The following is a 23,401-nucleotide window of genomic DNA, read 5'->3' on the forward strand; positions in this document are numbered from 1 at the left end:
GGTCCTAAACGATATCGTAACTGCAATCGATAAGAAACAATACTGTGCTGCCGTATTCATTGACCTGGCCAAAGCTTTCGACTCTGTCAATCACCACATCCTCATCGGCAGACTCAATAGCCTTGGTTTCTCAAATGATTGCATCGCCTGGTTCACCAACTACTTCTCTGATAGAGTTCAGTGTATCAAATCGGAGGGCCTGTTGTCCGGACCTCTGGCAGTCTCTATGGGGGTGCCACAGGGTTCAATTCTTGGTGCTGCTGGTGAGTCTCTGATCCACCTCTACGCAGACGACACCATTCTGTATACTTCTGGCCCTTCTTTGGACACTGTGTTAACAACCCTCCAGACGAGCTTCAATGCCATACAACTCTCCTTCCGTGGCCTCCAACTGCTCCTAAATACAAGTAAAACTAAATGCATGCTCTTCAACCGATCGCTGCCTGCACCTGCCCGCCTGTCCAGCATCACTACTCTGGACGGTTCTGACTTAGAATATGTGGACAACTACAAATACCTAGGTGTCTGGTTAGACTGTAAACTCTCCTTCCAGACTCACATCAAACATCTCCCCATCCAAAGTTAAATCTAGAATTGGTTTCCTATTTCGCAACAAAGCATCCTTCACTCATGCTGCCAAACATACCCTCGTGAAACTTACCATCCTACCGATCCTCTACTTCGGTGATGTAATTTACAAAATAGCCTCCAATACCCTACTCAACAAACTGGATGCAGTCTATCATAGAGCTTGGAACAGACAACCACAGAGCTTGGAACAGACAACCACAGAGCTTGGAACAGACAACCACAGAGCTTGGAACAGACAACCACAGAGCTTGGAACAGACAACCACAGAGCTTGGAACAGACAACCACAGAGCTTGGAACAGACAACCACAGAGCTTGGAACAGACAACCACAGAGCTTGGAACAGACAACCACAGAGCTTGGAACAGACAACCACAGAGCTTGGAACAGACAACCACAGAGCTTGGAACAGACAACCACAGAGCTTGGAACAGACAACCACAGAGCTTGGAACAGACAACCACAGAACTTGGAACAGACAACCACAGAACTTGGAACAGATAACCACAGAGCTTGGAACAGACAACCACAGAGCTTGGAACAGACAATCACAGAGCTTCAAACATACAAGCACATATTCAGACAGACCCAGGACATATACATAGGACGACAGAGACGTACAGTATGGGCGTAAAGAATGGACAGAAACGGTAGAGCGTCACAGTCTGACGTGAAGAGGACGAGGACAAATACAGTCATGGTCAAACTGTCTGTAGAGGAGTGCTTCTTTCAATGATCACAGATAGAAAATGTGTGTGTGTGGTGTGTGTGTGTGTGTGTGTGTGTGTGTGTGTGTGTGTGTGTGTGTGTGTGTGTGTGTGTGTGTGTGTGTGTGTGTGTGTGTGTGTGTGTGTGTGTGTGTGTGTACAGGTACGTAGTGAAGATACAAGCTTTTTCATGTTTGTGCCTGAAAATAATAGTTACAAAAATAATGTACATGCTTATGCCGAGTATGCTTGAGTGAAGGTGTGTTCGCGTATGTGTCATTGCATGTCAGCTTGCATGAGTGAGTGTGTGTATAGTGTTTGTGTGGACTCACTGTCTCTGGAGCCATGGAGAGAGTCAGGCTTCATGGGGATGGGGTCACTCCAGGAGCGGTTGAAACTCTTGGCTCGGCGGTCAGCATATGCTGATGAAGGAGTGGAGGAGAATGACAATGAGTGGAGGATGACGAGCGGGATCACATTTACACTTTCCCTAAGCAACCCCATACACACACACACGTGCGCGAGCCCTAAAAACACACATCTATATTCTCCTGAAGTGTACACTCGTTCACTATTTCCACAAATCTAAAAGCATTGGATTGATGGAGGCTAGAGGGAGTTTTCACCAACTTTCAAATCAGTGAATAAAAGGGAGCAGTGATAATTGGGACATAACCACTTAACACAGACGCCAAAACACACTTCCCAAATGTACAACACATGCCGTTTCATTTAAATCAGCGCCCCTGTTTGGATGAAAACAGTTTAGTTGTATTCCTCTTACCGAGTCATCATAACAATATAGTGGCACTGAGTGGGTGAACATCTGGTGTTCCAGCTCACAGCTGGGGCTGGCGTATCCAAACCACCCAGTCACTTAACACCTGTTAATGAGGTCCATTCCTCTACCAGCTTCTCCTAACAAGACATCCTACGGTAAAACCCCTGCTAATATAATCCATTCCTCTACCAGCTTCTGCTAACAAAACATCCTACTGTAAAACCCCTGCTAATATAATCCATTCCTCTACCAGCTTCTCCTAACAAGACATCCTACTGTAAAACCACAAATTGAAAGCTTTTATGCCATACAATTAATTATCTTGACTCTTGGACCACTTTGAGGAGACCGGGAGTTCTGATCTCCTCACATATTTTATTCTTTCCCAGACAGGTTTAAATGGTAATGGAAACTAGATGTACTTCCTAAAGTGTTTCCATTCCCCTTTAAATGTAGAGGGCACCGAATCTAGAGGGGAGAATATGTGGAAAGTGGTGGGTGAGGTGGAATTTGATGTGTTTAGGAGACTTCACTACTAAAGCTGCACCACGCCCCCTGCACTCGACCACTTTCAAAGACGTGTTCGTTCCTCTCACTGCAGCTTGAACTAGATAATATGGAGCCATACCAAACTTATTTCTAAATGCATACATGTACCTTTAATCTACCATACTGTCCATTCTATCCAGCACATGTACTGTATAGGTACAAGCACACTAATGAAGTCCACATAATAATAAGCTACAACGCCACACTCACTGGGGAACTCACTCTGAGCCTTCATTCTGCGGCTGCCCACCATTCTCAGGTGCTTCCGGAAGTTTCTGTTGTAGAAAAGAAAAGAGGAGAGGAAAGCGAGGGAGGGAGGGAGAAAAATGGAGGAGAGAGGGAAAGAGGGAACGAGTGAGAAGAGGGAGGAGAGAGAAGGAGGAGAGAGGGTTTCAGCATGCAGGGAAAGCCACAGACACAGAGGGTGAAAGGCAGAAGAAGATGAACAGTTTAGTAACTTAGCTGGACAGGAAAGTGAAACAGCTTTTCAATCAATGCCTGGTCATGGACTGCAGGATCGAGTGTTTGAAGTTATTCAGTCATATCTGACTCAGTTCAGACTCTCTAATGACCTGATTCAACTGCATCAGAAGAGATGAACTCGTTTACAAAGGTTGGTCGGTCTGACTCATCCAAAAACTCCTCCGAAAAAAAGATCTAAAACATTGTGGAACTGTGAGAAAACTATCCAGGCTTGTGAAACATGTTTCTGTCTGTGATTCAGCCGTCATCCACTGACAAGCTCTTGAAAAAAAAAATAAACATGTCAAGTTAGTCACACAGAAAGTGTTCTCAATGTAGAACACTGTAGAGAAGATTTAGTAATGAGTTGAGATAACCTTGTTACCTGAGCCTAGTTCATTGCCTCCTCATAACCATGAGAAAAACAAATGTTTTATCTCTTTAGTAGAGAGACAGTTAATAAAGGCCTTTTTCCTGAAAAACATTCGATTATATGGCTTAAGGTGCAACTCATGTATGCTAAACCTCCTCTCTTTCTGTCACGTCCTGACCAGAAAAGGGGTTATTTGTTATTGTAGTTTGGTCAGGACGTGGCAGGGGGGTGTTTGTTTAGAGTGTTCCGGGGTTTTTGGGTTATGTTCTAGGTTAGTGTATTTCTATGTTAGATCTAGGTTGTTTAGTTCTATGTTTAGTTTATTGGGATTGGCCTTCAATTGGAGGCAGCTGTTCCTCGTTGCCTCTGATTGAAGGTCCTATGTATAGGGGTGTGTTTGTAATGGGAATTGTGGGTACTTGTCTCCTTGTTTAGTGTTTGTGCACCTGACAGGATTGTTAGTGTCGTTTGTATACGTTTTGGTTTTCCCTTTCTGACATTAAAAAAAGAAGATGAGTATACATATTCCCGCTGCGTTTTGGTCTGATCATTACGACACCCGTTACACTTTCTATCCCTCTCTCTCTGACTTAGAAGTTGAAATTAGACTTTGACTTAGAAGTTTAATACTGCCCTCCCTCCCTCATTACTCCTCTTTTCCACCCACTTCATCCCTTATTCCCTTGTCTCTCACTCTACAAAGCTGGGTGTCTGGCATCACGCATCCATGGTTACGATTCATGTTGTGGATCAAACAGAGTCATTATGTATGCTTGCGTGTGTGTGCGCACGTGCCAGTTATTGTCTTCAGTTTACCCACAAACACTGCATGCCTTAAAGGATGAAAAGAGGGAAAGACTGGAAGTAGAGAGGGAAAAGGATAAGGGGAAACAGAGGAAAGAAACAGCCCGAAGTGGAACACAGTGGAAGAATTGAAACAAGCCTAAAACAGTGTTTATCATAATTCATGAACGCTTGTTTGACTCATGGTGCTATTGTGCATGCATGCATATGTGAGACACTTTTAGCACCGTTGTCGCTTGTCCCTGTTTTAGTGGACTATCTCAAAGTTTTTGTTACCACGTGTTTTCCAGCATGCATTACTGAACCGCTCTACTGTTGTAGTGGGGTCATTCTTGAATTGCAGTGATCCATGCTGTCCCTTGACTTGCAGAGGGGTAGTGACGTTGGGTATATATGGATATCTACACTACATGACCAAAGGTATTTTGACTTCTTTGTTTTTATTGATCTACAAAATATATTACGTACTTTGACTTTCTAGCATTCAAAATAATAAATGCACTATATATACAAAGTATGTGGACACCCTGTAAAATTAGCGGGTGTCCACATACTTTGTATATATATTATTTTGAATGCTAGAAAGTCAAAGTACGTAATATATTTTGTAGATCAATAAAAACAAAGAAGGCTATTAAAATACCTTTTTTTACTAGTTTAATGTGTATCCCTCAGTTTTATGTCAGTGGTGTTATCATTTTGAAAATCACTGATTACTAAGATATACAAGGACCTTGAGAATTCTCTCCAGTAGCAAACTGTTATTTACCTAATCACACTCTATGTCACAAATTTGAGGATTCCATTGCTAATTTGGTGTGTCTCAGTGGAGGCTGCTGAGGGGAGGACGGCTCATAATAATGGCTGGAATGGAGTCAATGGAGTGGTATCAACCACATGGAAACCACGTGTTTGATATGTTTGATACCATTCCATTGACTAGACTTTATTATGAGCCGTCCTCCCCTCAGCAGCCCCCACTGGTGTGTCTAAATCCAAAGTGTCAAAATGAAAGGATTGACGACCTTAGATTTTAGCATTTGTAGCCTCCATTTGAGAAAATGTAACAAAAATATATCTTTGGTGATACCATCAGTAGCTAGGTTTCCATCCAATTGGCGACAGAGTTCCATGTGAATATTCAAAAATACACAAAAACAATATGTGCATTTCCCCACCAGAGAATCGTTTCAATCAAATTGACTTGTTGCAGATAAACGTCTGTGCGTAAATATGTAGTGCACATAAAAATACATTTTGCGGTTATATTCCCCTGTACCGAATAAAAAATACAAGTTGAATGGGTTTCCATCGCATTTTCAATTCTACTGATGGGTTTTCTCACAAAAAGGTTTGCTTTATATAGTGAGTGTTCCCACTCTGGTATTGACATGTGCGCTCTAGCCAACAGCTCACAGATACTGTATATGCATGCTGTTGACTAGAGCACACATATAGCCTACATGATGAGATTGTTATGGACAAAAGAGCAAGGTTATTTTTATTTGTCAAACGGCAACCACGCATTGATGATCAAGTCACCAGAATAAGACCCTCAATATTTATTGGAAAGGAGCATCAAGCTCATCACCTTGCACCTACACCACCCTGATAAATTCATAATTTACTTCCGGTTTGGAGCGAGCAGTCGCACCACGCTTCGCTCCACAGGTAATATTACACTTCGCTACATTACAACGGCTTGATTTGTTTGATCTGAGCAATTCTTCTTAGCTAGCTACATAGCCGTCTTTGTATCAAAGATAATTGTGTAGTTTAGAGTAACTGAGTAATTATCGAGGCTAGCTATCTTCGTCCTCCTAACGTAGTCAACACTGCTAGCTGCTAGCTAGCTAGTCATCACTGTTAGCTAGCCAACTTCTACCGACTAGCAGCACCGCAGAAACTATTACATTACAACGTAACGACTTGATTAGTGTGGTGTTAGTGTTAGTTAGCCAGCTACATAGTTGTCTTTGCTGTCTCTGTATCTAAGATAATTGTGTAGTTTGAGTTTGAGTATTATCGAGGTGAGCTAGCTAGCCGCGACGCGGCGCCAGACTTACTCAACACACTTAGTCATCATTAACCCACTGCCAGCTAGCCAACCGTTACCGACTAGCAGCGCTGTAGATACTAATACGTTACAACGGAACGATTTGACTAGTGCAGTGTTACCTAGCTAGCTACTTAGTTGTCTTTGTCATAGCTTGATAATTGTTAGCTAGCCAGCCATCGAGGTTAGCTAGCCAGCTATTTCCGTCCCCCGCGACGCCATTTTTCCTAACCCAGCCAACTATTACCGACGAGCAGCATTGTTGAAACTAAATACACTACAAGGAACGTCTTGATTAGTGTTATGTTAGCTAGCTAGCTACAAAGTTGCTTTGTATCATGACAAGGTGTAGTACTGAAACTACCGAGGTTACCTAGCCAGCTACACGTTCAAAGTCAACAACGCAGCCACTGCTAGCTAGCCTACTCCACCAGCCAGCAGTACTGTATCATTTTAGTCAATAACATTTTTGCAACGTAAGCTTAACTTCCTGAACATTCGAGACGTGTAGTCCACTTGTCATTCCAATCTCATTTGCATTAGCGTAGCCTCTTCTGTAGCTTGTCTACTATGTGTCTGTCTATCCCTGTTCTCTCTCCTCTGCACAGGCCATACAAACGCTCCACACCGCGTGGCCGCTGCCACTCTAACCTGGTGGTCCCAGCGCGCACGACCCACGTGGAGTTCCAGGTCTCCGGCAGCCTCTGGAACTGCCGGTCTGCGGCCAACAAGGCTGAGTTCATCTCAGCCTATGCTACCCTCCAGTCCCTAGACTTCCTGGCGCTGACGGAAACATGGATTACCACAGATAACACTGCTACTCCTACTGCTCTCTCCTCGTCTGACTACGTGTTCTCGCATACCCCTAGAGTATCGAGCCAGCGGGGTGGTGGCACTGGAATCCTCATCTCTCCCAAGTGGACATTCTCTCTTTCTCCCCTGACCCATCTGTCTATCTCCTCATTTGAATTCCATGCTGTCACAGTTACCAGCCCTTTCAAGCTTAACATCCTTATCATTTATCGCCCTCCAGGTTCCCTTGGAGAGTTCATCAATGAGCTTGACGCCTTCTTTCCACTCCTCTCCTCTTTCGACTTCACCCTCTCACCTTCCCCCCCTACTCACAAGGCAGGCAATACGCTTGACCTCATCTTTACTAGATGCTGTTCTTCCACTAATCTCATTGCAACTCCCCTCCAAGTCTCCGACCACTACCTTGTATCCTTTTCCCTCTCGCTCTCATCCAACACTTCTCACTCTCCCCCTACTCGGATGGTATTGCGCCGTCCCAACCTTCGCTCTCTCTCTCCCGCTACTCTCTCCTCTTCCATCCTATCATCTCTTCCCTCTGCTCAAACCTTCTCCAACCTATCTCCTGATTCTGCCTCCTCAACCCTCCTCTCCTCCCTCTCTGCATCCTTTGATTTCCTCTGTCCCCTATCCTCCAGGCCGGCTCGGTCCTCCCCTCCTGCTCCGTGGCTCGACGACTCACTGCGAGCTCACAGAACAGGGCTCCGGGCAGCCGAGCGGAAATGGAGGAAAACTCGCCTCCCTGCGGACCTGGCATCCTTTCACTCCCTCCTCTCTACATTTTCCTCTTCTGTCTCTGCTGCTAAAGCCACTTTCTACCACTCTAAACTCCAAGCATCTGCCTCTAACCCTAGGAAGCTCTTTGCTACCTTCTCCTCCCTCCTGAATCCTCCTCCCCCCCCCCCCCCCCCCTCCTCCCTCTCTGCGGATGACTTCGTCAACCATTTTGAAAAGAAGGTTGACGACATCCGATCCACGTTTGCTAAGTCAAACGACACTGCTGGTCCTGCTCACACTGCCCTACCCTGTGCTTTGACCTCTTTCTCCCCTCTCTCTCCAGATGAAATCTCGCGTCTTGTGACGGCCGGCCGCCCAACAACCTGCCCACTTGACCCTATCCCCTCCTCTCTTCTCCAGACCATTTCCGGAGACCTTCTCCCCTACCTCACCTCGCTCATCAACTCATCCTTGACCGCTGGCTACGTCCCTTCCGTCTTCAAGAGAGCGAGAGTTGCACCCCTTCTGAAAAAACCTACACTCGATCCCTCCGATGTCAACAACTACAGACCAGTATCCCTTCTTTCCTTTCTCTCCAAAACTCTTGAACGCGCCGTCCTTGGCCAGCTCTCTTGCTATCTCTCTCAGAATGACCTTCTTGATCCTAATCAGTCAGGTTTCAAGACTGGGCATTCAACTGAGACTGCTCTTCTCTGTGTCACGGAGGCTCTCCGCACTGCTAAAGCTAACTCTCTCTCCTCTGCTCTCATCCTTCTAGACCTATCTGCTGCCTTTGATACCGTGAACCATCAGATCCTCCTCTCCACCCTCTCCGAGCTGGGCATCTCCGGCACCGCGCACGCTTGGATTGCGTCCTACCTGACAGGTCGCTCCTACCAGGTGGCGTGGCGAGAATCTGTCTCCGCACCACGTGCTCTCACCACTGGTGTCCCCCAGGGCTCTGTTCTTGGCCCACTCCTATTCTCGCTATACACCAAGTCACTTGGCTCTGTCATATCCTCACATGGTCTCTCATATCATTGCTATGCAGATGACACACAATTAATCTTCTCCTTTCCCCCTTCTGACAACCAGGTGGCGAATCGCATCTCTGCATGTCTGGCAGACATATCAGTGTGGATGACGGATCACCACCTCAAGCTGAACCTCGGCAAGACGGAGCTGCTCTTCCTCCCGGGGAAGGACTGCCCGTTCCATGATCTCGCCATCATGGTTGACAACTCCCTTGTGTCCTCCTCCCAGAGTGCTAAGAGCCTTGGCGTGACCCTGGACAACACCCTGTCGTTCTCCACCAACATCAAGGCGGTGACCCGATCCTGTAGGTTCATGCTCTACAACATTCGCAGAGTACGACCCTGCCTCACACAGGAAGCGGCGCAGGTCCTAATCCAGGCACTTGTCATCTCCCGTCTGGATTATTGCAACTCGCTGTTGGCTGGGCTCCCTGCCTGTGCCATTAAACCCCTACAACTCATCCAGAACGCCGCAGCCCGTCTGGTGTTCAACCTTCCCAAGTTCTCTCACGTCACCCCGCTCCTCCGCTCTCTCCACTGGCTTCCAGTCGAAGCTCGCATCCGCTACAAGACCATGGTGCTTGCCTACGGAGCTGTGAGGGGAACTGCACCTCCGTACCTTCAGGCTCTGATCAGGCCCTACACCCAAACAAGGGCACTCCGTTCATCCACCTCTGGCCTGCTCGCCTCCCTACCTCTGAGGAAGCACAGTTCCCGCTCAGCCCAGTCAAAACTGTTCGCTGCTCTGGCACCCCAATGGTGGAACAAGCTCCCTCACGACGCCAGGACAGCGGAGTCAATCAGCACCTTCCGGAGACACCTGAAACCCCACCTCTTCAAGGAATACCTGGGATAGGATAAAGTAATCCTTCTAACCCCCCCCTTAAAAGATTTAGATGCACTATTGTAAAGTGGTTGTTCCACTGGATATTATAAGGTGAATGCACCAATTTGTAAGTCGCTCTGGATAAGAGCGTCTGCTAAATGACTAAAATGTAAAATGTAAAAAAAAAAATATTTAATCTGTAGCCTAATAAACAGCATGCTTTCTAGACGAGTCGTAGTGGAAGGACCACACATGTCATCGTGTGACTCTAAATTTAGTTCGATATGAGGGATATTATGTCAATATTTGAGCAAAAAAGCGTTTCCACTGACATTTCTCGCATAATTCAATTTCCGGACACAAAAAGATCCCACCTTGTCTAGAGTATTTTGTTTAGTTGACATTTGGAAAGTTCACAGGAACATTTTCTGTTTCCATCAGGCCTGTCATTTTTATCTGACGTGTACTTTAGGCACATAAAAAGGTTGGATGGAAACCTGCTTACTGGTGTTACTACTCCTACTGGTGGCACAATGTTATCAAATGGTAAATGTGCATTATTTAAAGTCATTAAGCTATCATATATACTGAACGAAATATAAATAAAGTGTTGGTCCCATGTTTCATGAGCTGAAATAAAAGATCACAGAAATAATAAATTATGCATGAAAAGCTTATTTCTCTCAAATTGTGTGCACAAATTTGTTTACATCCCTGTTAGTGAGCATTTCTCCTTCGCCAAGATAATCCATCCACCTGACAGGTGTGACATATCAAGAAGCTGATTAAACATCATGATCATTACACAGGTGCACCGTGTGCTGGGGACAATAAAAGGCCACTCTAAAATGTGCAGTTTTGTCACACAACACAATGCCACAGATGTCTCAAGTAGTTTTGAGGGAGTGTGCAATTGGCATGCTGACTGCAGGAATGTCCACCAGAGCTATTGCCAGGGAATTTAATGTTCATTTCTCTACCATAAGCCACCTCCAACGTCGTTTTACAGAATTTGGCAGTACGTCCAAACAGCCTCACAACCGCAGACCAAGTGTAACCACGCCAGCCCAGGACCTCCATATCCGGCTTCTTCACCTGCAGGATCATCTGAGAACAGCCACCCGGACAGCTGATGAAACTTTGGGTTTGCACAACCGAAGAATTTCTGCACAAACTGTCAGAAACTGTCTCAGGGAAGCTCACCTGCGTGCTTGTCATCCTCACCAGGGTCTTGAACAGTCTGTAACCGACTTTGGTGGGAAAATGCTCACCTTCGATTGCCATTGGAACGCTGGAGAAGTGTGCTCTTCACGGATGAATCCCGGTTTCAACTGTACCGGGCAGGTGGCAGTCAGCGTGTATGGCGTCGTGAGGGAGAGCGGTTTGCTGATGTCAACATTGTGAACAGAGTGGTGGTGGGGTTATGGTATGGGCAGGCATAAGCTACGGAAAAGGAACACAATTGCACTTTATCAATGGAAATTTGAATGCACAGAGATACCGTGATGAGATCTTGAGGCCCACTGTCATGCCATTCATCTGCCGCCATCACCTCATGTTTCAGCATGGTAATGCACGGTCCCATGTCGCAAGGATCGGTACACAATTCCTGGAAGCTGAAAATTTTCCATTTCTTCCATGGCCTACATACTCACCATACTCCAATTCCTGCTAATATCCCGCAAATTCACACAGCCATTGAAGAGGCGTGGGACAACATTCCACAGGCCACAATCAACAGCCTGATCAACTGCGATTTAGATGGTGGTCACACCAGATACTAAATACTAACATGTTTTCTTAACTTTACCTTTTTTCAAAGGTATCTGTGACCAACAGATGCATATCTGTATAGTCATGTATATCCATAGATTAAGGCCTAGTGAATTTATTTCAATTGACTGATTTCCTTATATGAACTGTAATTCATTTATATTTTCTGTTCACTGTAAATTGATTTAGAATGGGAAGATGTACCCAAAGATGTACACAAATAAAATAAACTAAAAAATGCCATGACCAAATGCCACCTTCATTGAAGAACGACCCAGTGTGAATATCCTAATTAGCTAACCATGTTGGAAAAAGCATACCTCATGCTGTGCATTCTGTGTCCAATTTATAATGGTTATTCATTTCCCAAACTATTTCACTGAGACTGTTGCGCAACAGCTTGCATTAGCAAGCCAAAGGTAATTTGTGTTTTCTAGACAGCTGGGTTTCAAATGAAATATTGTCAAGGTCTCTTACACAAATCAACTGGATGCCTGTGATGGCACGATGTTCTGCCTGACATGACTCCAGAATGACTCAGAGAGAGAAACAGAGAGAGAGTTCTCTGTGTGCTATAAAGAACAGATCATGTGTGTTGGTGCTGACTGATATTATCCTTCAGATCTAGATTAACTTCTCTAGGGCCAGTGGGACGATTTCGTCCCACCTACGTAACAGCCAGTGGAATCCCGTGGCGCGTTATTCAAATACCTTAGAAATGCTATTACTTCAATTTCTCAAACATATGACTATTTTACACCATTTTAAAGACAAGACTCTCGTTAATCTAACCACACTGTCCGATTTCAAAAAGGCTTTACAACGAAAGCAAAACATTAGATTATGTCAGCAGAGTACCCAGCCAGAAATAATCAGACACCCATTTTTCAAGCTAGCATAAAATGTCACATAAACCCAAACCACAGCTAAATGCAGCACTAACCTTTGATGATCTTCATCAGATGACAATCTTAGGACATTATGTTATACAATACATGCATGTTTTGTTCAATCAAGTTCATATTTATATCAAAAACCAGCTTTTTACATTAGCATGTGACGTTCAGAACTAGCATACCCCCCACAAACTTCCAGTGAATTTACTAAATTACTCACGATAAACGTTCACAAAAAACATAACAATTATTTTAAGAATTATAGATACAGAACTCCTCTATGCACTCGCTATGTCCGATTTTAAAATAGCTTTTCGGTGAAAGCACATTTTGCAATATTCTAAGTAGATAGCCCGGCATCACAGGGCTAGCTATTTAGACGCCCAGCAAGTTTAGCCCTCACCAAAGTCAGATTTACTATAAGAAAAATGTTATTACCTTTGCTGTTCTTCGTCAGAATGCACTCCCAGGACTTCTACTTCAATAACAAATGTTGGTTTGGTCCCAAATAATCCATAGTTATATCCAAATAGCGGCGTTTTGTTCGTGCGTTCAAGACACTATCCGAAAGGGTAAATAAGCGTTACGCGCCCGAAGTGTTTCTTGACAAAAAAATTCTAAATATTCCATTACCGTACTTCGAAGCATGTCAACCGCTGTTTAAAATCTATTTTTATGCCATTTTTCTCGTAAAAAAGCGATAATATTCCGACCGGGAATCTGTGTTTTAGTACAAAGAGAGAGAAAATAAAAACATGGTGTCGCCCCGTGCACGCGCCTCAGCTCATTGTCCTCTGATAGACCACTTAACCAAAGGCGCTAAAGTTTTTCAGCCAGCGGCTGGAATTACATCATTCAGCTTTTTCCCGGGTTCTGAGAGCCTATGGGAGCCGTAGGAAGTGTCACGTTACAGCAAAGATCCTACATTTTCAATAAACAGAGCCAAGAAGCCCAAGGAATGGTCAGAGAGGGTACTTCCTGTACAGAATCTTCTCAGGTTTTTGCCTGCCATATGAGTTCTGTTATACTCACAGACACCATTCAAACAGTTTTAGAAACTTTAGGGTGTTTTCTATCCAAAGCCAATAATTATATGCATATTCTAGTTTCTGGGCAGTAGTAATAACCAGATTAAATCGGGTACGTTTTTTATCTGACCGTGTAAATACTGGCCCCTAGCCCTAACAGGTTAATGAGGAAGGTTCCGGTGTGCATGCGTGTGTGTGTGTGTGTGTGTTACTCTTCTTCGTCCTATCGCCACCCATCCATACTTTTTCCTTTCGTCTAAATATAATAAATCTAACCAAATCGATACAATCAAGCACCCTTCTTATACACATGAGAACCCTGGTGCACTGAATACACTGACAATATACTGTACCCTTCGTGCTGTAAGGACAGAGCTACACTGTGACACATCGATGCATACAGCCACAGCCAAACAACACTATCCAGGAGAAAAGTGAGCTACACTCCAGTCTCGATGAACACAGTCACACCGCAATGTGCACTGCAGCAGCTCAATATTTAAAACAGTCACACCAACACCTGCACCATGACAAATGGCAAACGTTGATTCATCGCCTATTGTTGCACAGCCAATGGGACTGCGGACTGAAAAATAGAACAATTTAGCAAATGGCTACATTTGACCAAAAACTTATGGGTCCTGATCAAAAGTAGCACACTACATAGGGAATTGGGTGCCATTTGGGACAGCTGTACCGCTGTAGATGGGACCAGGAGCTGGGTTGGAGTTAGTGAGACTGACACTGTGCGACAATAGCCTTCCTCCTTTTTCCACCAGCCCATCCATGTCCAGACAGCAATCACAGCAAACCAGACACTCACACTCACCAAATTACTATTGACTTCTAGAGTCAATTGTCTGGCCCTTTTTGGTGACAGGCAAAGGTTTCCCTGATTTTTCAAAACCTTTCTTTATACAACATCAAAATACATCAGAAAATTATCTCCAATAATATTTTGGTCAGGGTAGATTTTGTAACTTTAACATCGCCACCTGTCAGCATGCTCCTTTGGAACGCTTGGAAAATGTGTAATTTGAGGGTATTGTGAAAATTCCATAATCTGAAAAAGTTCAAAGTTATATGATTTTACATGTCTCTGAGCTCACATGCTCGAAATTGTACTGTTGAGAATGCAATCAGAACTCCATTTCACGTTTTACATTTGATCGATCTATTCCAGTCAGGAAATATACCAGGCCTGGGATTTTAAAGTAGTTTTCCCAAAGTGCTGTATCATAAAGATCCTTAGAACAGTGAGAGGCTATTGAGACAAGGTTGGTCATTAGAGTTGGTCTGACGGGCTGTGTGTGTGTGTGTGTGTGTGTGTGTGTGTGTGTGTGTGTGTGTGTGTGTGTGTGTGTGTGTGTGTGTGTGTGTGTGTGTGTGTGTGTGTGTGTGTGTGTGTGTGTGTGTGTGTGTGTGTGTGTGTGTGTGTGTGTGTATATGTGTATATGAGGGTGTGTCTGATGGGGGGGACACAACAACAATGCTAGAAGGAACAGTGTGTGTGTCTGTCTCTGTTTACACGTGTCTGTGTCTCTGTGCAGGGGTTGCTGGAGCGTGGAGGGACAACACTACAGCACTACGTACAGGTGCAGGACAGTCAGGTCAGACATGGACCGTACCTCTCAGTCTCGGTTATTGGAGCGGTTGCCTCTTGTTCCCTTTTCCTCCTCTTTCTCTCAGCTATGCCCCGGAATGCCCTGCTGGGATGTCACAGTGTTAACGGGGTCAGAGGTGAGGGGCTGGGGGTGTGAGTGCAGGGTTATAGAGCGTTAGTGAGACGGGATCCACGTCACAGAGGGTTAGCCACTACAGTGTTGCAACAGGTCAGCGGCTAGTGGGTTAGAGCCAGCAGAACAGATTAAGTATTGTACACCACACACAGACATGGTGCACACTGCAAACTGACACACACTGCAGACTGACACACTGCAAACTGACACACACTGCAGACTGACACACTGCAGACTGACACACACTGCAGACTGACACACTGCAAACTGACACACTGGAAACTGACACACACTGCAGACTGACACACACTGCAAACTGACACACACTGCAGACTGACACACACTGCAGACTGACACACACTGCAGACTGACACACACTGCAGACTGACGCACACTGCAGACTGACGCACACTGCAAACTGACACACACTGCAGACTGACACACACTGCAGACTGAAACACTGCAAACTGACACACTGCAAACTGACACACACTGCAGACTGACACACACTGCAGACTGACACACTGCAGACTGACGCACACTGCAGACTGACACACTGCAAACTGACACACACTGCAGACTGACACACACTGCAGACTGACACACACTGCAGACTGACACACTGCAAACTGACACACTGGAAACTGACACACACTGGAAACTGACACACATGGCAGACTGACACACACGGCAGACTGACACACACGGCAGACTGACACACACTGCAGACTGACATACTGCAAACATACACACACTGCAAACATACACACACTGCAAACTGACACACACAATGATACTACCAAGCCACCAATCAGAGACCAAGAGGAGCTGAGCTTAGACAGAAACAGGGCCACAAAGGTAAAGTACACAGGAAACTATCCATTGTGCATGTGAGTGTTTGAGTGATTGAGTGATTGAGTGTGTGGGTGTTTCCCTCTGAAATGGATATATGCTGTGACAGGGTGCCAAAAGAAGTAACCATCATGTCTGACAGCATTTATCAGAGTCCTATCCATGTCCTACGCACTAGGCTCAAATATTGTCAGTCAGACAGATGATGAGAGCTGTGTGTGTGTGTGTGTGTGTGTGTGTGTGTGTGTGTGTGTGTGTGTGTGTGTGTGTGTGTGTGTGTGTGTGTGTGTGTGTGTGTATGTGTATAAACTAGACTGTTGTATGCTGTGGTATAAAATAATAATCACTATCACGACGATACAATAGATTACTTTACAACCAGGTCTAAACCAGATCTATGAATACTGACCAACTCCCATGACATATAATCTATTCACTCTCTGTGCGTCCCAAATGACACTCTACTCCATTTGTATGGAGGTAGTGCACTATAAAGGGAATAGGGTGCCATTTGGGATGAAGCCTCTTCTTCTATCTACACAGGGACCACTAAAATGATTAGTGGTATAATTACTTCATCTTGGAACTACCTACAATGTGGACTTTTCATTATACCTACTGTATGTATAATACAATATTGCATAACTAGAGTACATTACTGTAGGCAATTCTCTGTTCCTTTTGAAAGGTCGTCCTTTTGTTGCACTGAATGAACTCAGATAGAAGAGAATGATGTGTGTGTGTGTGTGTGTATGTGTGTACACAGTATATATATATATATAGAGAGAGAGAGAGAGAGAGAGAGAGAGAGAGAGAGAGAGAGAGAGAGAGAGAGAGAGAGAGGAGGGAGAGAGAGAGAGAGAGAGAGAGAGAGAGGTATGACCCTGGCTGTGTCTGGTACAGAGGAACAGAACACTATGCTACCATCTCTCATCTGACTCATTGTTCTACATAACTCTGTCTGTCATATATTCTGCCTTGTTGGATCCATATATTAATACAATATAATACTAGCTATACTGTAAGACAAACCAGTTCAATTGAAAATCTTTATTAACGGACGATGAATATGTTTTTTTAAGTCATCTAGTGATAAATCAATCTATGCTTATTTACAATTTAGACCCATTAAGTTGAATATGTTTATTAATTGGAGATTTGGATACTCAGTAATGTTTTTCCATAACTTCAAACACTCAGCCCAGCAAGGGGGTTAATAGGGGTTAATGAGGACACTGGAGACGGTAGGTAGTAGCACAGGAAGAGATAGATAGCCAAGAGTCAAAAGGAGAGTAAATTGTCTGAGGCGCACAGGGAAGGAGAGAAAAAGAGTTACTCACGATATTCTGTAGATGCAGGAGTTGGTGCAGGCAGGAGTTGGTGCAGGCAGGAGTTGGTGCAGGCAGGAGTTGGTGCAGGCCGTGTGGAGAGGGAAGGGAAGAGAGGACAAAAAAGTTAGACACTCAAGTAATAAATATTGGACTTGACAGACAGATATACTGTACACTTGGGAGGGTTAGCTGTTAATCATATGATATTCCAGTCAGACACTGTACACATCCCAAATGGCACCCTATTCCCTACATTGTACACTACTTTTTACCGGTCAACAAAGTACACTATATATGGAATATAACACAGGGCCTGTGACACCAGGTGTGGATCCAGGGGGAGTGAGTACTAAGTAAGAGGAGAGGACAGGTGACGCAGAGGAACGGAGTGACAGAGACATGTGGAGAGATAAGGAAACAAAAACATTGACAGATGTGCTCAAAGAGGGAGCAGAGAGAGAGCGTGGGATCCTGAGAGACGTCCGGAGAGGAGAGGATAGATGAGTGGAGCGAGGGAGTAGAGAGAGAGAGAGAGCGTGGGATCCTGAGAGACGTCCAGAGAGGAGAGGATAGATGAGTGGAGCGAGGGAGCAGAGAGAGAGAGAGCGTGGGATCCTGAGAGACGTCCGGAGAGGAGAGGATAGATGAGTGGAGCGAGGGAGCAGAGAGAGAGAGAGAGCGTGGGATCCTGAGAGACGTCTGGAGAGGTTAGATGAGTGGAGCGAGGGAGCAGAGAGAGAGAGAGAGAGAGCGTGGGATCCTGAGAGACGTCCGGAGAGGAGAGGATAGATGAGTGGAGCGAGGGAGCAGAGAGAGAGAGAGCGTGGGATCCTGAGAGACGTCTGGAGAGGTTAGATGAGTGGAGCGAGGGAGCAGAGAGAGAGAGAGAGAGAGAGAGAGAGAGAGAGAGTGTGGGATCCTGAGAGACGTCCGGAGAGGAGAGGATAGACGAGTCGAGCGAGGGAGCAGAGAGAGAGCGTGGGATCCTGAGAGACGTCTGGAGAGGTTAGATGAGTGGAGCGAGGGAGCAGAGAGAGAGAGAGAGCGTGGGATCCTGAGAGACGTCCGGAGAGGAGAGGATGGACGAATGGAGCGAGGGAGCAGGGAGAACAACAGAGGCGCGCTGGGAGGGCAGAATGTGTGTGTGGGACGTAATTACTAGTTCAACCAGACAGGTGATAATTAAGCAGTCAGCAGAGAAAGTGTATGTGTGCGTGCGTGCGTGCGTGCGTGCATGCGTGTGTGCGTGTGCGTGTGCGTGTGTGTGTGTGTGTGTGTGTGTGTGTGTGGAGAACGGGGTTGCAAAGCTACCTGTAACTTACCAAAGTTACTAGAATCTTTTGTACTTTTGGTAATTAACAGGTCATCTATTTTAACTTTAGTCATGTATACTCGAATAACTTTAAAAATATTTTTTCATATATAGTATAAATGTTTTATATCTGTGTCATATTGTCCATGACTTTCTAGTGGATAGACCATATGGTTCAAGAGAAAATAGCTTATTTAATGAAAAATGTATCTAATCAAAAATGGCATTATATATAATTAACTCTGCGACTTTTCCAACTATTTACTTTTTTCACAACTGCCACCAGTTTGGTGCCAAAACATTTACAAGAAAAACATATTGACATAGTAAAATAAATAAAAGTGTTTAAAAAATATATAAAGGATATTTAATGCTGAAATCCTCATACATTTTGTTAGGTTAGATTACTTGTTGGATATTACTGCATTGTCGGAACTAGAAGCACAAGCATTTCGCTACACTCGCATTAACATCTGCTAACCATGTGTATGTGACAAATAAAATTTGATTTGATTTGATTTGATACCCTCATATGAGGCAGCAGGTTGGACTAGTAACCGAGAGGTTGCAAGATCGAATCCCCGAGCTGACGAGGTAAAAATCTGTCGTTCTGCCCCTGAACAAGGCAGTTAACCCACTGTTCCTAGGCCGTTATTGAAAATAAGAATTTGTTCTTAACTGACTTGCCTAGTTAAATAAAATATAAAACATCAATTGTATTCACTATGTTGACGGTTAATGTTTTCCAGCTTTGTCATCAAATGTATTACATAAAATGTGTCCTATAAAACCACTGGCCTCCAACTCCATGTGAAGGAGTCTAAGGCTAAATCCAAAAAGCACCCTTTTCCCTTTATTGAGAACTACTGTGTATAGGGAATATTGTGCATATTTGGGAGGCACTCTAGAACTCATCCATCATTAGCACACGGAACTCTTTGAGGCAGCCATGTCGTGTTCAATAGGAGTGGAGCAGAGTGGTGAGGTTATATCTGGTATCCTATACTCACGCCTGCATTGTTGTGGTAGCCGTCTGGAAGCTGAACATGTTCTCTTTGGGGAACCAGCTATTAGGGTTGTCCTCTACAAACAAAGGAGACAAAGCAGAAGTTTAGCCCACAACATTACACTTCAAATGTTGTTGTCTATCAGCTGTTACCCTTCTCCACACAATGTGCTTTGAGTTTGAGAAAAACATTATACCGCAAATGAGTCTTATCACAGGGGACAAGGGATGGGGATAAAGAGATACAAAGACACCTAAAGGCCCCACTCCCCTCCATCCTTCCTTCCATCCTCCACCATCATCATCATAATACTTACGCAAAATTCTGTAGAAATTGGATTTCAAACAGCTAAATGCTTTTTTAACTGTATTTTTGAAAAATGACAATCTGGTTTTCTGCCCACCACAGCACAGAGACAGCCTTTTTAATGTTTTTTTTATTGTAAATTCTGCAAAATAAGAAACGTCCTCTCACTGTCAACTGCGTTTATTTTCAGAAACCATAACATGTGCAAATATTTGTATGAACATAACAAGATTCAACAATTGAGACATAAACTGAACAAGTTCCACAGACATGTGACTGACAGAAATGGAATAATGTGTCCCTGAACAAAGGGGGGCGGGAGTCAAAATCAAAAGTAACAGTCAGTATCTGGTGTGGCCACCAGCTGCATCAATAAGTACTGCAGTGCATCTCCCCTCATGGACTGCACCAGATTTGCCAGTGAGATGTTGCTGTGAGATGTTACCCCACTCTTCCACCAAGGCACCTGCAAGTTCCAGGACATTTCTGGGGGGTATGGCCCTAGCCCTCACCCTCCGATCCAACAGGTCCCAGAGGTGCTGAATGGGATTGAGATCCGGGCTCTTCGTTGGCCATGGCAGAACACTGACATTCCGGTCTTGCAGGAAATCACGCACAGAACGAGCAGTATGGCTGGTGGCATTGTCATGCTGGAGGGTCATGTCAGGATGAGCCTGCAGGAAGGGTACCACATGAGGGAGGAGGATGTCTTCCGTGTAACGCACAGCGTTGAGATTGCCTGCAATGACAACAAGCTCAGTCCGATGATGCTGTAACACACCGTCCCAGACCATGACGGACCCTCCACCTCCAAACCGATCCCTCTCCAGGGTACAGGCCTCGGTGTAATGCTCATTCCTTCGACGATAAACGCAAATCCGACCATCACCCCTGGTGAGACAAAACTGCGACTTGTCAGTGAAGAGCACTTTTTGTCAGTCCTGTCTGGTCCAGCGACGGTGGGTTTGTGCCCATAGGTGACGTTGTTGCCGGTGATGTCTGGTGAGGACCTGCCTTACAACAGGCCTACAAGCCCTCAGTCCAGCCTCTCTCAGCCTATTGAGGACAGTCTGAGAGCTGATGGAGGAATTGTGCATTCCTGGTGTAACTCAGGCAGTTGTTGTTGCCATCCTGTACCTGTCCCGCAGGTGTGATGTTCGGATGTACTAATCCTGTGCAAGTGTTATTACACGTGGTCTGCCACTGCGAGGACAATCAGCTGTCCGTCCTGTCTCCCTGTAGCGCTGTCTTAGGCGTCTCACAGTACGGACATTGCAATTTATTGCCTTTGCCACATCTGCAGTCCTCATGCCTCCTTGCAGCATGCCTAAGGCACGTTCACACAGATGAGCAGGGACCCTGGGCATCTTTCTTTTGGTGTTTTTCAGAGTCAGTAGAAAGGCCTCTTTAGTGTCCTATGTTTTCATAACTGTGATCTTAATTGTCTACCGTCTGTAAGCTGTTAGTGTCTTAACGACCGTTCCATAGGTGCACGTTCATTAATTGTTTATGGTTCATTGAAAAGCATGGGAAACAGTGTTTTAACCTTTTACAATGAAGAACTGTGAAGTTATTTGGATTTTTACAAATTATCTTTGAAAGACAGGGTCCTGAAAAAGGGACGTTTCTTTTTTTGCTGAGTTTACATCACATCTGGATAGATAGTACTTATACTGTACAATATATATTGTGTTTTCAGTCATAACTATTCTAGAACATGAGCTTTTAAATCCACCCCTAAGCTACTCTCACTCCATCCCACCTATCTCCGTAAACCACCATCTTATGATTTTCATGAGCCATGTATTTTTAATCTGTGCTGTGATGTTTTACATACATTCTGAACCTGTCTAATCACATGGTATCAAAAGATTGCAATTTAAAGACAAAAGTATTATTATATTGTTGATTGCTAGACTATGGCTTTCTAAATCTCCCATCAGTGCTATTTATAGGGTTTGTTTAAGATAAATGTTGTGAGACAGCCTTACAGCTTTCTGTATGTTTGGATTTAAGTGCTGCATTCAACACTGTTGACCATGATGTCCTACTGGACAGAGTAGAGAGGTGGGTTGGCCTCTCCGGTCCAGTTCTAAATTGGTTTAGGACCTATTTAACCGGTCAAGAGTTTTTTGTCACCCTTGGTGAACATAACTCTGAGAAAATACATATCACATATGGCGTTCCACAAGGTTTGATTTTGGGTTTTATATACAGTACCAGTCAAAAGTTTGGACACACCTACTCATTCAATGGTTTTGCCTTTATTTTTACTATGTTCTACAAAACGATGAAATAACACACATGGAATCATGCAGTAACCAAAAAAGTGTTAAACAAATCAAAATATATTGTATATTTGAGATTCTTCAAAGTAGTCACCCTTTGCCTTGATGACCGCTTTGCAAACACTTGGAATTCTCTCAACCAGCTTCACCTGGAATGCTTTTCCAACAGTCTTGAAGGAGTTCCCACATATGCTGAGCACATGTTGGCTGTGTCACCTGAGGATTTTAGTCAGGCTCCCCTCAGAGGACCTGGGAGGTGGCTGCTGCTCCTCGGAGGAGAAATTTCGCTCTGCTGAGAGCCCTGCTGAGAGCCTGTGCTTGGAGGTTGGCTACTTTGAAGAAATATATTTTGATTTCTTTAACACTTTTTTGGTTACTACATGATTCCATATGTGTTATTTCATAGTTTTAATGTCTTCACTATTATTCTACAATGTAGAAAATAGTAAAAATAAAGAAAGACGCTTGAATGAGTAGGTGTTCAAACTTTTGACTGGTACTGTATGTATTCAGTTTATATACTTAACCCATTGGTAGCATTATCAGAAAGCATGGCATTGATTTTCACTACTACACAGACAATACACAACTTTACATTTCTGTGTCACCTGAGGATTTTAGCTCCACAGATAAATCATTAGACTGAATTAGTGATTTAAATACTTGGACGGCTAACAACTCCCTTCAGCTAAATCAAGACCAGGCCAAGGTTCTTACTGTATTATTGGAGCCAAAGCAATGAAGATAAAACACTAGGTAAAAAACCTTGGTGTCATTTTAGATTCTGAACTCAATTTCAAATCACACATTAGGAATGTGACCAAAGTAACTTTTTACCACCTGATGAACATTACCAAGGTGCAGTCGTTTCTATCTCAGGCTGATACAGAGACTCATCCATGCTTTTCTTACAAGCAGGCTTGACTACTGTAATGCTCTCCTGTCTGGTCTACCCAAGAAATCCATTTGTCAACTACAAAACATACAGAATGCTGTAGCACGGGTACTGACCAACACCAGACGAAGAGCACACATTGCACCGGTTTTGATGTCTCTGCACTGGCTGCCTGTGAGTTTTAAAATTAATTTGATTATTGTTCTATTGGTTTTTAAATCAATCCACGAATGTGCACCCCAATACATGTCAGACATACTTTGTG

At 44.3% G+C, this 23,401-nt stretch overlaps 1 protein-coding gene across 1 annotated transcript in view; it reads right to left on the reverse strand.

Moving 5' to 3' along the window:
- Positions 1–23,401, reverse strand: part of LOC106580537 (NMDA receptor synaptonuclear signaling and neuronal migration factor) — a 60,145-nt gene that overhangs the window by 18,700 nt on the left and 18,044 nt on the right. The window contains exons 4-7 of the mRNA XM_014161724.3: positions 19,651–19,723; positions 17,338–17,343; positions 2,850–2,902; positions 1,630–1,719 (exon numbers count right to left, since the gene is read on the reverse strand). Coding sequence (XP_014017199.1) covers positions 1,630–1,719; positions 2,850–2,902; positions 17,338–17,343; positions 19,651–19,723 — 222 coding nt within the window. The remainder of the gene's footprint in view (positions 1–1,629; positions 1,720–2,849; positions 2,903–17,337; positions 17,344–19,650; positions 19,724–23,401) is intronic.

The sequence above is a fragment of the Salmo salar genome, chromosome 20, assembly GCF_965601325.2.
Source record: "Salmo salar chromosome 20, fSalSal1, whole genome shotgun sequence".
NCBI lineage: Eukaryota > Metazoa > Chordata > Actinopteri > Salmoniformes > Salmonidae > Salmo > Salmo salar.